Source organism: Strix aluco, chromosome 22 (assembly GCF_031877795.1).
Source record: "Strix aluco isolate bStrAlu1 chromosome 22, bStrAlu1.hap1, whole genome shotgun sequence".
Classification (NCBI taxonomy): Eukaryota; Metazoa; Chordata; class Aves; order Strigiformes; family Strigidae; genus Strix; species Strix aluco.
The window spans coordinates 9,006,617-9,018,296 of record NC_133952.1 but is presented as its reverse complement, the minus strand read 5'-3'; the positions used below and the strand labels follow the sequence as shown (position 1 = coordinate 9,018,296).

Here is an 11,680-nt window from a genome sequence, read left to right as displayed (position 1 = left end):
AGAGCAGGCCAGACGGTTTGCTGTTAAACAGCAGGACGGCTGTGGCCCAAAGGATGGACAGCTTACAGCTGGCACGCCTGGAGGGTTGGCAGCCTGTTAGAAGGTGTTAGAGAGCAAAACTTGACAGCTCTGTACGCTTAATGGCTGGCGCTTGAAAACAATTAAGGAGAGGAAGCGTCTGCATGATCCGAGGAAAGCTCTCAAAAGCACACACCCCTCCCAACCGGGTGCTCCTCGGCGGCAGCCGCATTCCTTACCGGTAATTTATAACCAGCGTGAGGAGCAGCCCCGGGAGCAGCAGCAGGAGCTCGGCCGCGGGTGGCTCTGCCCAGCGCAAGGTCTGAGCCCAGCAAGAGCTGGTTTTGCTGCCCAGTGCAGCTATTTCACTGCCCCGCGGCCCCGGCGTGGCAGCCAGGCGCCTGGCCGCTCACCACAGGGACACCAGCCATGGGTCACCACCCGAAAAGCCATCCAGGTCCTCCAAGAGGCAAAGCAGCCCCCACAGAGCCGAGCGCGGCCCTTAAACCAAACCCACACACGAGGCTGCTGGTGGAGGCTCTGGACTTCAAACCCAGCCAGGAACCTGCATTTCCACTGGTTTTGCCTCAATTTCCCTTCCCACACAGCAGGAGGACAGACACCAGCAACACTTGAGGCAATTGTAAAGACACACATCTGTGTTGTAGGAAGTCAAGAGCAGCTGTGCTCTGCGCATCTCCAGTAGCACATTTGGGGGGGTTTTGTGTTTTTTTTTTTTAAGCACCCCAGTTTTGTGACATATTCCAGGGGGACGCAGCTGAGCTGCTCTTGGGAATGCCCCCGCCTGGCACTAAGCACCTCCCCTCTTCACCCTTCAAGAGCCTTGCCACTCACTTGCAGTAGAGCTTAATCACTTTTGGATTTTTTAACATTTCCCCCCCCCCCCCCGCATTTTACACCAACAGCCTGTAAGGTAAAGAAATAAAGCAGTCATTTTTTTCCCCAAACCTTTTATGAACACTTAAACCCTTTCATACAGCAGTGGGTTTAAAACAACCAAGCACACAAGGTAATTCTTTAAGACCTTTATTAACAGATGCTTGCAGTTTGACTTGAAAAAATCAGGTGTATATTTCATACAAATTAAAAATGAGGTTCTTAAAAATCTCAACTTGACCAGATATGAAACAATTTAAAAACCTTTAAAGGTATATTGAGAAAAAACAGGCTTTTAAAAAACATTGTTTATCGTTTCCAAAAGGAGACTTCTTTAGATAAAAATAATAAAAACCCCATGCTGCATAGATAATGCAGATAGTTCTAGTAATCTGGTCAACAGCAAAAAGCAAGCACTTAAGGTCTTCAGTTCCAATTCTTTTGTTCATTTCTTATTGCTGGAATTTCATTTTCTTTTCTTCTTCTTCATTTCTTAAGTCTTTTCTTTGATGACTAAACTGAAAAAGAGAAAAAACACAGAAAGGACCATCAGGCAGGTGTAAGGCTCACACAGGTGTCTGGTCTGCCAAGATCCACCTGCAATTCCCCAGCTCTCCCTGAGCTGCCTTTCGCACACACACACACACACACACACACACAACACAATTCTTACCAACTACAGCTCTTCCATCAGCCCACCAGACCCCCACCATCAGCCCACTTTCAGCCACCAAAACTGCCACCTCCCACGCAAAACAAGCGCAGAGGACGCCAGAAAGAGAAGACGCTCTATTTAAACACCATCTCCACCCCTCCCCAGCCCGTTTTGGGACGGGGTCTGCAGACACACACAGCTCAGCGCTGCGGGACCGGCACTTGCCACGCAGCTGGAAGCCCCGAGCCACCCCCGGGGAAGGCACAAGGACAACTGAAGAGCTTCAGAAGCGGCCGAAGAGCAGAGTCCTACCTGCGCCTAACAGGCAGCCGGGCTTTGGTAAGCCACTGCCCAGACCACAGAAACCACAGTTTATATTCTCCGATACTATCCACAGACAGAAAGAGCAACCAAGTGTCCTCTTGGCGGTTCTTTGAAGCCCACGATATTGGGAATTCATCCAGCTTGTGTTAACCACCACGATGAACACCAGGATAAAACCAAGGCTCTCATCAAGCACAAAGCCCTGTATCAAATAATCCCTCTGCACAATGAAACCAGCAGCACCTGAGCCCTCAGAGGAGCCCCTGAGCTCTCACAGCTGGGAGCTGCTCCCCATGCCCAGCTCCCCCAGTCCCTGTTCATCCCCATAACGGGACCATTCGAGCCCAAATGCCTCCTCCCCTTTGCCCACCCTCCAGGCAAGGAGTGAGACGCTAAGGAATGGGATATAAACTCTGGTTGAGAGGAAATACAGAGAGAGAGAGAGTAAGGACAGACAAGGTGCCAGAAAAGAAGCAGAACAAGTAGAAAGAGTCCTAGCAACGAAAATATTTCCAAAGTAGCAAAACTGACCACCAAAAGACAGCACCAGACAGGTGCCACATCACAGCCAGTCTAACAAAAACATTTTAACATGGACCTTTACACAATCCTCCCAAGCAGCAAGTCACACCAGTATCGCAGTACTTCAAACACAGGCACTCTGGATGCTCCATAGAAAGGACCGTATCTACCAGTTTTTCCAGGACTTAGTTTAGATAAAAAGCTGCTACTGAGATACTCCTGTAAATTCTGCACCAACTTTCTAGAAACTAACGCCTAAAGGTCCTGATGCTGTTCACTTCCCCTTCAGGACTGAGCAATAAAAGCTCAGACACTTACAGAGCCCAGTAAATCCCAGTACCTGTTTCTCCTGGCTCCTCTCAAGGCACTATACCAGCGCCGCTGGAATTACTGTTTCTGGGTAGATGAAGACTGCTGTAAACCTGAACCACTAAGCACAGCCAAGACCAAGATTAATCGTATTTTAGGCAGTGACTTCGTCAATGAAAACTAAAGCCTGATAACCGAGTCCTCCCAATCAATCAGCATTTGTACAGCAAAGCCTCACAGTTCGGAACTGCAAGCGTGCTCCCAATGCACGAGCAAGAGCAGGCCAGACCTTGTAAGGCGAAAATTAAAGGAAAGCATCAAAAGACAATAAAAGTCAGTGATCAAATCCTATCCCCGAGAACGTCCAGACACGCACCCGGATGATGGTAGAGATGGTAAGCCGGTATTTACTCAGCCCCGCCCTGCTCGGCCTCGGGAGCGGACGTGTTCTCAGCTGGTGGTTCGGCTGTCTTCGTCTCTTTGCCATCTTGTGGTTTAGGGTTCTCTGGGCGTCTGCGTCGGTAGTTGAAGTTACGACGGTACCGACGTTGAGGTGGCTGCTGACTTTGGGTCTCATCCCCTTGGTTCTCTTTATCTTCTTCGTTCCCATCCTCTCTAGGCTGTCTTTGACGAGGAGGACCCCTGAAAGTTAAGCTAGGCTTTAACAATGCAGCATCTGACCATCGCCATGTTCTGTCTCTGTTGCTAAAAGGCAAGGTGAAAGAAAAAAAGTTGATCTGCGGCATACCTGCGAAATCGTGGTCTATAACCTCGATACATGTTCTGCCTGACTGGTCTGCCTTGTTCTCCTGCACCCTGGTTGTCAGCACCCTGGAAGACATTAGGCAACAAACCATCTCAGGCACATGCAAAAGCCTACTAATGCCACAAGCTCGCCAAGGCGTGGGGAAGAGAGCGTAAGGGGGCTGTCGGGTTCAGTCTGAGGAGCACAAGGGGGGCACAAGAGGACACACCACAGAGGATCCGTGTTTCTTCCCATTAAACATGTAGGTAGTTAACACAAATTCCAACATGCTGTTTTTTAAAAGCTGTAACATTAAGAACTTCAGCTTGTCAAAATCTGCTCCGATGTCTCTGGTAAGGTTTGGCAGCAAGACGAAACAACCCAAATATCTACAAAAAGCTGCATCCCATCACCCTGCTCCAAAGCAATCAAGCTTTTTTTGTTACCTCCACTATCTCTCCCTGCACGGGAGGGTTGGAATATTGTGGTCGACGCCCGTAGGGCCTACGCATATAGTAAGGTGGGTACCGCCGCCTGCGATAGGGACGGCGTTGCTGGGCTTGACCTTCTGGGATGTTCTCTGCTCCTTCGTTCTTTTCCCCACTCTCACTGTTCTGGTAGTTTTGCTGGTAGTTGCGTGGAGGACCCCTACGACGTGGATATCGTCTGTAATGGTTACGGTCTGCTGCGTATTTACTGCCTTGCACTGGAACTCCACCAGGACCTGTAACATTAGCTGCCTCCGCACCCTAAAAAGCAGGGATAGTGTTGAGTCAACAGTCAGCATCACATCAGTTAGAGCATAATATAATTTAGTACTGAGCAACAATTTACATCCCACATTGTAAAGCAATGAAAAACCATTCGTCTCCTCGGATGTCATCAGGCACCAACTCAAGCCACAGGCACCACACCAAAGCCTGCGGACCAAGTCTTCCGTGCACACTCCAACACCCAAGAGATGTGTTTACCTTTTCTCCCTCAACCACATCAAACTCCACGGTCTCTCCATCTCCTACGCTGCGGAGGTACTTCCTGGGGTTATTCTTCTTTATGGCAGTCTAACAAGATAACATGGCAGAATTACATTTACTGGCACAGCATAAGAATACTACTTAGCACATATGAAGACTTTTTTTTTTTTTTTTAAAGATTAAGGAATTTGAGTATTTATAATCTTAGGAGAAAGACCTGTACTCCCGAAAAAGCAGTTAAACCACTGTAGAAATCCAGGAGGCTATAAAATGTACCTGTATCACTAAAGTTCTGGCCTATCTGAAGCGTGCAACAGCTTCACCATTGACTGGAAACATCTGTTAACATGCTGTCTGTGAGCTGAAAAAGCAGTTTGAAAACAAAACAAAAAAACCAAACCCCACAATACACACTGGCCGTACTACTCGTAACCAGAGTTTAGCATTAAACACCCCCACAGTATTTATACGTTCCTCTGAAGTATACACACCAATATATAAGCCTTCCCAATCATACACTCAGAGTCCCACACCACCACAGTGTGCAGTAGCCTACATGTCCCAAGCTGTGGAAATACACTGATGGACAGAAACCAAAAGATTTCTTTCCCCAAGGCTTACAATACCATCACTTCAGCCACGGTATTTACCAATTAACAACAAATCTACTCCAGCTGTGTATTTTACACCAAGGATTAGGCCTTCCAAGATGTCAGCACCAGACAAACCTTTGCACCAGCATGTTAAATGACATTACTAGAAAACACTGAATTTTCTGTGCTATTCAGCAGTGGATTAAATTTTTGACAGATGAGTTAATGCTCAATATGCACCGCACTCAGCCACATTCTGCTTATCAAACACTTTAACCGAACAAGTTACACAAGTGTGTGGCTGAGTAACAGCTCTTCATGAGACCCAAGCTTGATAGTGGGGATGGGAAAAAGCACACACAGCCAGAACTCCTCAAACAAGCTCATTTCTTTCAGATTAGGCCCCTAAAATTGTTTTATCATGAAAATTACTACATCAAAACACATCACTGCCAAACTGTGCTTTCAGAAACATAGACAGTAGTTACATGACAAGTCCTGAAATCTGACTTGTCAGTCAAGGTCACCTACAGGTTACCCTACTAGCAAGTTGAGTAATAAAGTCTGAAAGTTTTCCTTCAGGGTATATATTCCTGTCTCAGTACACAGAAACACGGTAGAGCCACTTGGCCTTTCTCCACTGCCCATTACAGAATAACCTTTTATAAACAAATGCCTCTACATTTTAATAGCAGGTAATTCAGACACAGCACAAGGAAGAAGCTGAGCGCTGGCAAATCAAACTCAAGTCAAAACACTTCCCAGGGGTTACTTTTTCCTCCCTTTTATGTTTACAACACCAGCAGTATATCTCTAACTCGAAACAAAAGAACAATCCATGGACTCCTAAATGCCAGAAATAAACCATGCTCCACTAAGAACTCTTTGTGGGCTGCTCCACAAGAGATCCTAAGACAGAAAGGGTAAAAAGCACATTGCTGATCACAGCCTTACAAGTCAAAGGGCTAAACTAAGGTCAACCTGCTCCATGAAATAAGCCACAGGTGTGGTGGGCAGTCTCACCCTGGACTAGTTTCCAGAGGTTTACATGCTCACCATACATTATATCTAAGTGTACATATCTGTTAAATTGAGAAAGTACCTATTAAAATGTTTGCAGACTTTCATTGAAAGCCTGGAGCAATAAATTCTATAGAAGTTTGGCCTAAAAAAAAATATCCTCACTGGCACTTCATCCCTATTACAGCCCAATTAATTTCTGTCCCTGATGCACACTTTTCATTTAACTTTATTTCCATATGTTACTTAACAACTGCATGAATCCACAAAGCAACTTAACTGGACTTCAAACAGTTATTCCCCAAGCCAGTGCAATTTTCATCACCACAATTTTCATCAGCCTGCTCACCCCCCCATATCTCACACCCTCATGATGGATGTACGTGGACATACAAACCCCCAGCAGCAGGCAGGCTCTGTCTACCATCCAACAGCAAGAAACAGTTGTTTCTGTGCAAGTGACAGCTCTTGGAAAACGTGAGGCTCTCTCAGAACTTCAATCCTACCTACGTAGGTCATGCATAGCACATTTCAGAGGTAACACCTTTCAGCTTCAAAGAAATCTTACCTGATGGACAAACACATCTTCCTTGGTGTCATTCCTGCAAGACAACAGGAAATTGAAATTCATGTATGAAATGCACAGTAAATTAAAAATTCAGTTGTTTGGGGTGGGGACAAAACAGGGATCTGTCAAGACAACCAGCTTTCAGCATCAGCCTTGCCACTCAACCTGCTCTCAACTAGTCCCCTACTAGCTTACTGCTTAAAGTAGAGAGATTTTTCAGGTAGCCTATGCAAGGTTCAGAGCACACGCTGAAGTCGCACGTGAAAGCACTCTTCCTCCCTCCTGCGCACCCCACCGATGGAGATGTTTGAGAAGAACGAACACCTGACAGTGGCCGGTCAATCATTTCTGGGAGAGCTCTGTGTGGAAGATCAGCTACAGCAATCTCTGTGTTGGGCTGCAGGATCAGGACTTGAGCCTTGCATGACCTCTCCAGAGTTACATCCTTCACCTAGCTGACCCCTGAAGGCAGCAGGTTAGTCAAGCTGCATTTGTGAGCACAGAGAGGGAAGAACTTGGGTTCCTCCCCTCACAAAAATCAGAAAACAGCTGAATTCTGTACCTACCAGTACATCCTTCAGCACGATACAGCTTCCACAATTACCAGGCTGAGGCCAGACAACCACAATATGGTACCAACCTAAGTCAGAGAAGTTTCTGTTCTGCAGTGAAGTTACAGCTGGAACAGCCTCTGGGCTGGTTTGAGAGCTCTACGTGCAGTTTCCACCACTCATAACAAACTTAGGGCCATACATCCAAGCTCGCATCATACCAACTGAACGTCGCTATTTCGTTAGTCTGTGGAACGGTTTGAATCAAGAGCAAAGTGGCTTTTTTTTCCCCGAATGACTGGTTAAAGACATCGCAAAGCAAGCTGGTGTGAAAATGTGCTCAGAACTGGAGAGCTTACAGGTATGGGTAACAGAATAAAGAATTATTTTTTTTAAAAGATAAAGACAGGTGTTCCTCACTACTGGATTTAAAATGCAAGGATTACAATTAAGACTTTTCCAAAACCTCAATCCAAGCTATGGCTATTCTGTTAGCACCAGTAAAAATAAGTCACCTTGTTTCCTCACGGAATCGATGCCTACAAGCCTCAAAGGTTACTGGAAAAAGGTAATCAAAAGGCAACAAAGCAGAGCCAGTCTGATCATCACGAGGCAGTTTATCTCCAAGGCCCCATGATGCAGCATCCAGAAGCCCTTGCAAAGCCTGAGCCTAAACACTTTCTTCTTTGCAGTCTCTTATCAGATGCTCTCCAAAAGCTGAAAGCCTTCAGAAGAGCCCAGTAACAGGTTTTCAGCAAAAATGTTTAGCACCTTCCTTCACTCTCAACTGAAAAATGGTGGTAGGAAGCGCTCATGGTCTGTGCTCTGCAAGTGTGGACACTCCACGCTCTTGCCCAAGTCTGATTTGGGCAACCGTACCAGGTGCTTGTTTTCAAAGTCCTTTTGAAAATGCAGTTTCCATTTAAGAAGACATTGGAGGTTTGGATCAATGGATGACTCAGTTACACAGATGTAGCTCAAGGTGTATACACAGTTTGTTAAAAAATATACAGGTCAATTTTGAAGCCCAGTGCCTGCCACATGATTCCTGATGCTGTTTTCCAGCAAGCCCATCTAGAAGCAGCCAGCATACCGCTGCTTGGGTGGTGCAACAATAATAGTGGTCGCTTCCTCGAAGAAAACTTGAAATAGTACAAGAGAAACCCACATTCTGAAGGACTAACAAGCCATTTCACTTATCTTTGCACTAAATTACTCTCCCTTCAACATCTTTAATCCATAAAAATTAAAAAAAAGGTATCAGACAAGCAGATGGATTAAGAAAACAGCACTGTTAAGTCCAGCAGAGCACTAAATACAAAGTCAGATATCAATGTGCAGCTCCAATTATGGTAAGAGGACCAAGTCAGTGGCCTGCACATCCATTTATTATTTTGACAACTGTGAGAAACAATTGACAGATACTCAGGAATTCATACTAGTATTAAAGAACAGAAATGCATTTCTAACATTAAAAGAACACAGGAAATATTTGAAGTTAACGTGCACCCACACCTAAGCTAAATTTTAGTTCCAAAGCTAATTTTAGCTGCAAGCAGACCCGGCTGAAGCAAAGACAAGCAAGGGCGGGAGCTCCCGCAAAGTTTCCCTTGCAGCAAGCCAGAGAGATTCCAGACTTGAGGAAATGTCCTCCAGTTCGGTTCTCAGGCTGCAGCTCTCATCTCTTGATAACATGAGATCACGCTGGGTTTCTCATTAAAAATGGCAACCTCAGGGATTAAACAGCTGCCAAATTAATGACTGGGGAAGCCATTCGGATGTCTTAACTAGCTGCTGTTGCTTCCTTGCTTGACTCACATCACTGAGCATTTCCACTACTGAGGGAAGCAGGAAAAAAGCCTTCCCTAGAGGTAGTTTGTGGCCTATGACTTTATACGTGCTTACAAAAGCCAAAGATGCTAAAGTCTACAGCACCGACGACCACACGGCATTTAACATTAAAAACCTACATGAGGAATGCAAGCTGGGCAGACTCAAAGTCAAGTTTATAAAGTTGCAGATACAAAACCAATTAAGGAGCTTGGCAGACACTTAAGACCAGGTCATAAGGTACACAGACACTTAAAAAAAAAAAAGCTGTATTTAAAATAAACCTAAACAAAAGGCCCAATAAAAGCACTACTCTTGCTTCCCTAAAGAGGGATTCCCCAACTCTTCTGCCAAATTCTGAAGCTGTGGCTTTGCAGTACCAGGTGTTTAAGGGGGACAGTTCTTTGGAATATGGCCTCTGCAGAGTAACCCACAGGGACGCCCTCCAGAACTGAGGGGTACCAGAATTGCCCATTTTCCCAGAACTGGTTTGCAGAGCCATTCCAGGACTCCTCCACCAGTAGACAGCCTCATTGATAAACCTATTTTAAGTATTTACACAACTCTAAGTGTCCAAATTTTTCTTTCAACCAACTACAGCCAGAAAAAGAATCTTCTAGGCACTTGTTTCTTGAGGCCCCCTTATACGCTCCAGTCTTGCGATATAAAAGAAATCTGAATTTTGCTCATTTCCCCGTACACGTAGGGTTTCCTCAAGAGAGCGTGCTGTTAACTACCAAGCACTCAAAGCAATTTTTGCTTGTATTGAGGAGACCGAACTTCATGCAGAAGTTTAAACAGGCATTTTGCGTATGCTAACAGCTAGCAGCAGACTTTTATGCCCTTAAAATCAAAGGCCCAAACCACCATTAAAAAAAATAATCTTAACGTAAGAAATATCACCATGAAAATAAATCCACTAAGAGAGAGCAAGGCTGTTACTAAGACTGAAGTACTAAAAAGCCAACTCAATAAAAACCGAGGGGGTAGGAGACCCTAGGAGGGAGGTAGGGCCCATCTTATCGGTTTGTTTTGCCAAGTGTCACCAAGCAGGGTGACAGAGGTGACAAAGGCGTTGCCACCGCTGCCCCGGAGCCACCCGCCCCGCTCCCAGCAGCACGTGTCACCCAGGAGCGCTCTTGATCTCGGGTCCAACGTCTGCAAGGCCCGAGCACAAGCCACCCCCACCCCGAGCCCTCTCCCCGGTGCTCCCCGTGGCGGGGCGCGGAGCGGCCGCCGCCCCCAGGCCCTCACCTGTTGATGAAGCCGTAACCGTTCCTCACGTTGAACCATTTCACTGTTCCCAAAACCTTCGTTGCTGAGGGAAGGTGGGGAGGGGGGAGAGAGGGAGAGGAGAGAGGAGAGAGGCGGCGGCGTCAGGGCGGCACGTGGCGGGGCGGCGCACACAAAGGCCCCGCGTGGCGGACATTTTGAGCCGCCCCGCCCCCACCCGCCGACACGCGGGGCCCGGCGGCGCGCGGGAGGAGGAGGAGGAAGAGGAGGAGGAGGAGGGCGCCCAACGGCCGCGAGCGAGAGGGCGCGCGCGCCGGGAGGAGGAGGAGGAGGAGGAGGCGGCGGCGGCGGCGCGCGCCGCCCCTCAGCGATGGCGGCGGGGTTGGGGGGGGGGGGGGGGGGGGGGGTCGCGCCGCTGCCGAGGCCTCCCAACCGCCGCAGCCCCCTCCTTCCCCTCACCGATGACCTTCTTGTCCCCGCCGGCGGGAGGCGCCGCCGAGGCCAGGCCGCTGCCCCCGTTCCCGGTCCCGCCGTTAGGCTTAGAGTCGGCGGGGGCGGCGGGGGCCGCCGCGGGGACGGGGGCGGCGGGCGGCTGGGTCTCGGCCTCGCTGCTCATGGCGGCGGCTGTTCGGTGCGGACGGTGGTGGTGACTGGCTGTTTGCGCCGCCTCCCGCGGTGTGATGGTGACTGAGGCCGGCCGTGGGGGGGCTGCTCCCTGCTCCGGGCTCGCTGAGCTCCGCTCTCCGCTCCCGATACCGATCGAACTGGCCACAATGGCGGCCCGCACCGGCTAGCCACCCCGCGCGCCCCGCCCGCGCGCGACGCTATTGGCCGCTCGGCCCGCCCGTTAAGCAGTGAGCGAGCCCATTGGCTCGGCTTCTCCCGGTCACCGCCCGCCACCGAACACTTATTGGCGGCGGCACCTGCCTTTCCTCAAGAACCCGCGCCCATTGGCTGTTCCGGCCGCGGCTGCCAGGCTCTCTTTTCTTACCGGCCTACCCGGAGTCCCCGCCTCCGCACCCTGATTGGCCGCCGGCGCTGCTCCCGCCCCCAGCAGGCCCGACCGGGGAAGTGCGAGTGACCATGTGGTGGTTCCCGGGGCCGCTCCGTGCCCCCCGCCCTGGGAGCATCACCCCCCCCGCCGGTTCCTCCCGATCCGTTTTGCCCCGGTATTACCGGGGTTCGGCCCAACGGCCGCGCTGGCGGCGTTCCCCTCGCTTGAAAGACACGGGGCAGAGCGCTCGTGCGGGTGGCCCCGCTACAAGGGCTGGGCGCAGCCCCACCGCTCCCCCGGGGCCCGCGGCTCCCATTAAGAAAAATAATAATCAGAAAGAAGGAGCCCGGGAGCGTTAATTAACGGTGGGAAATGACGGATCTGGAGACATGGCGTAGCTGCTTAAAATATGTAATTACGTGCCGTGAAAGCGTTGTCATCAGCCTC

General features: G+C 49.1%; 1 protein-coding gene across 2 annotated transcripts; it reads right to left on the bottom strand.

The window, feature by feature from the left end:
- Positions 1-1,049: 1,049 nt before the first annotated feature.
- On the bottom strand, positions 1,050-11,009 carry YBX1 (Y-box binding protein 1). Of its 2 annotated transcripts, none has more exons than XM_074847941.1 (8): positions 10,699-11,009; positions 10,261-10,324; positions 6,626-6,659; positions 4,442-4,531; positions 3,917-4,219; positions 3,474-3,556; positions 3,102-3,379; positions 1,050-1,433 (listed from the first exon to the last, which is right to left on the bottom strand). In XM_074847941.1, exons 1-7 carry the CDS (start codon positions 10,853-10,855, stop codon positions 3,133-3,135), a joined length of 978 nt encoding a protein of 325 aa, XP_074704042.1. In that variant the 5' UTR covers positions 10,856-11,009; the 3' UTR covers positions 1,050-1,433; positions 3,102-3,132. The 2 variants fall into 2 exon arrangements, with proteins under 2 accessions (XP_074704042.1, XP_074704043.1); XM_074847942.1 differs by having other exon boundaries at positions 3,102-3,367; positions 10,699-11,007.
- Between the last annotated feature and the right edge of the window lie 671 nt (positions 11,010-11,680).

Coding starts and splice junctions, on each gene's coding strand:
- YBX1 (XM_074847941.1), bottom strand. CDS start 10,855: ATGAGCAGCGAGGCCGAGACCCAGCCGCCCGCCGCCCCCGTCCCCGCG. Junction 6,660..10,260: donor GGTTACGGCTTCATCAACAG/GTGAGGGCCTGG, acceptor GTTGTCTTGCAG/GAATGACACCAAGGAAGATG. Junction 3,380..3,473: donor TATAGACCACGATTTCGCAG/GTATGCCGCAGA, acceptor GTTAAAGCCTAG/CTTAACTTTCAGGGGTCCTC.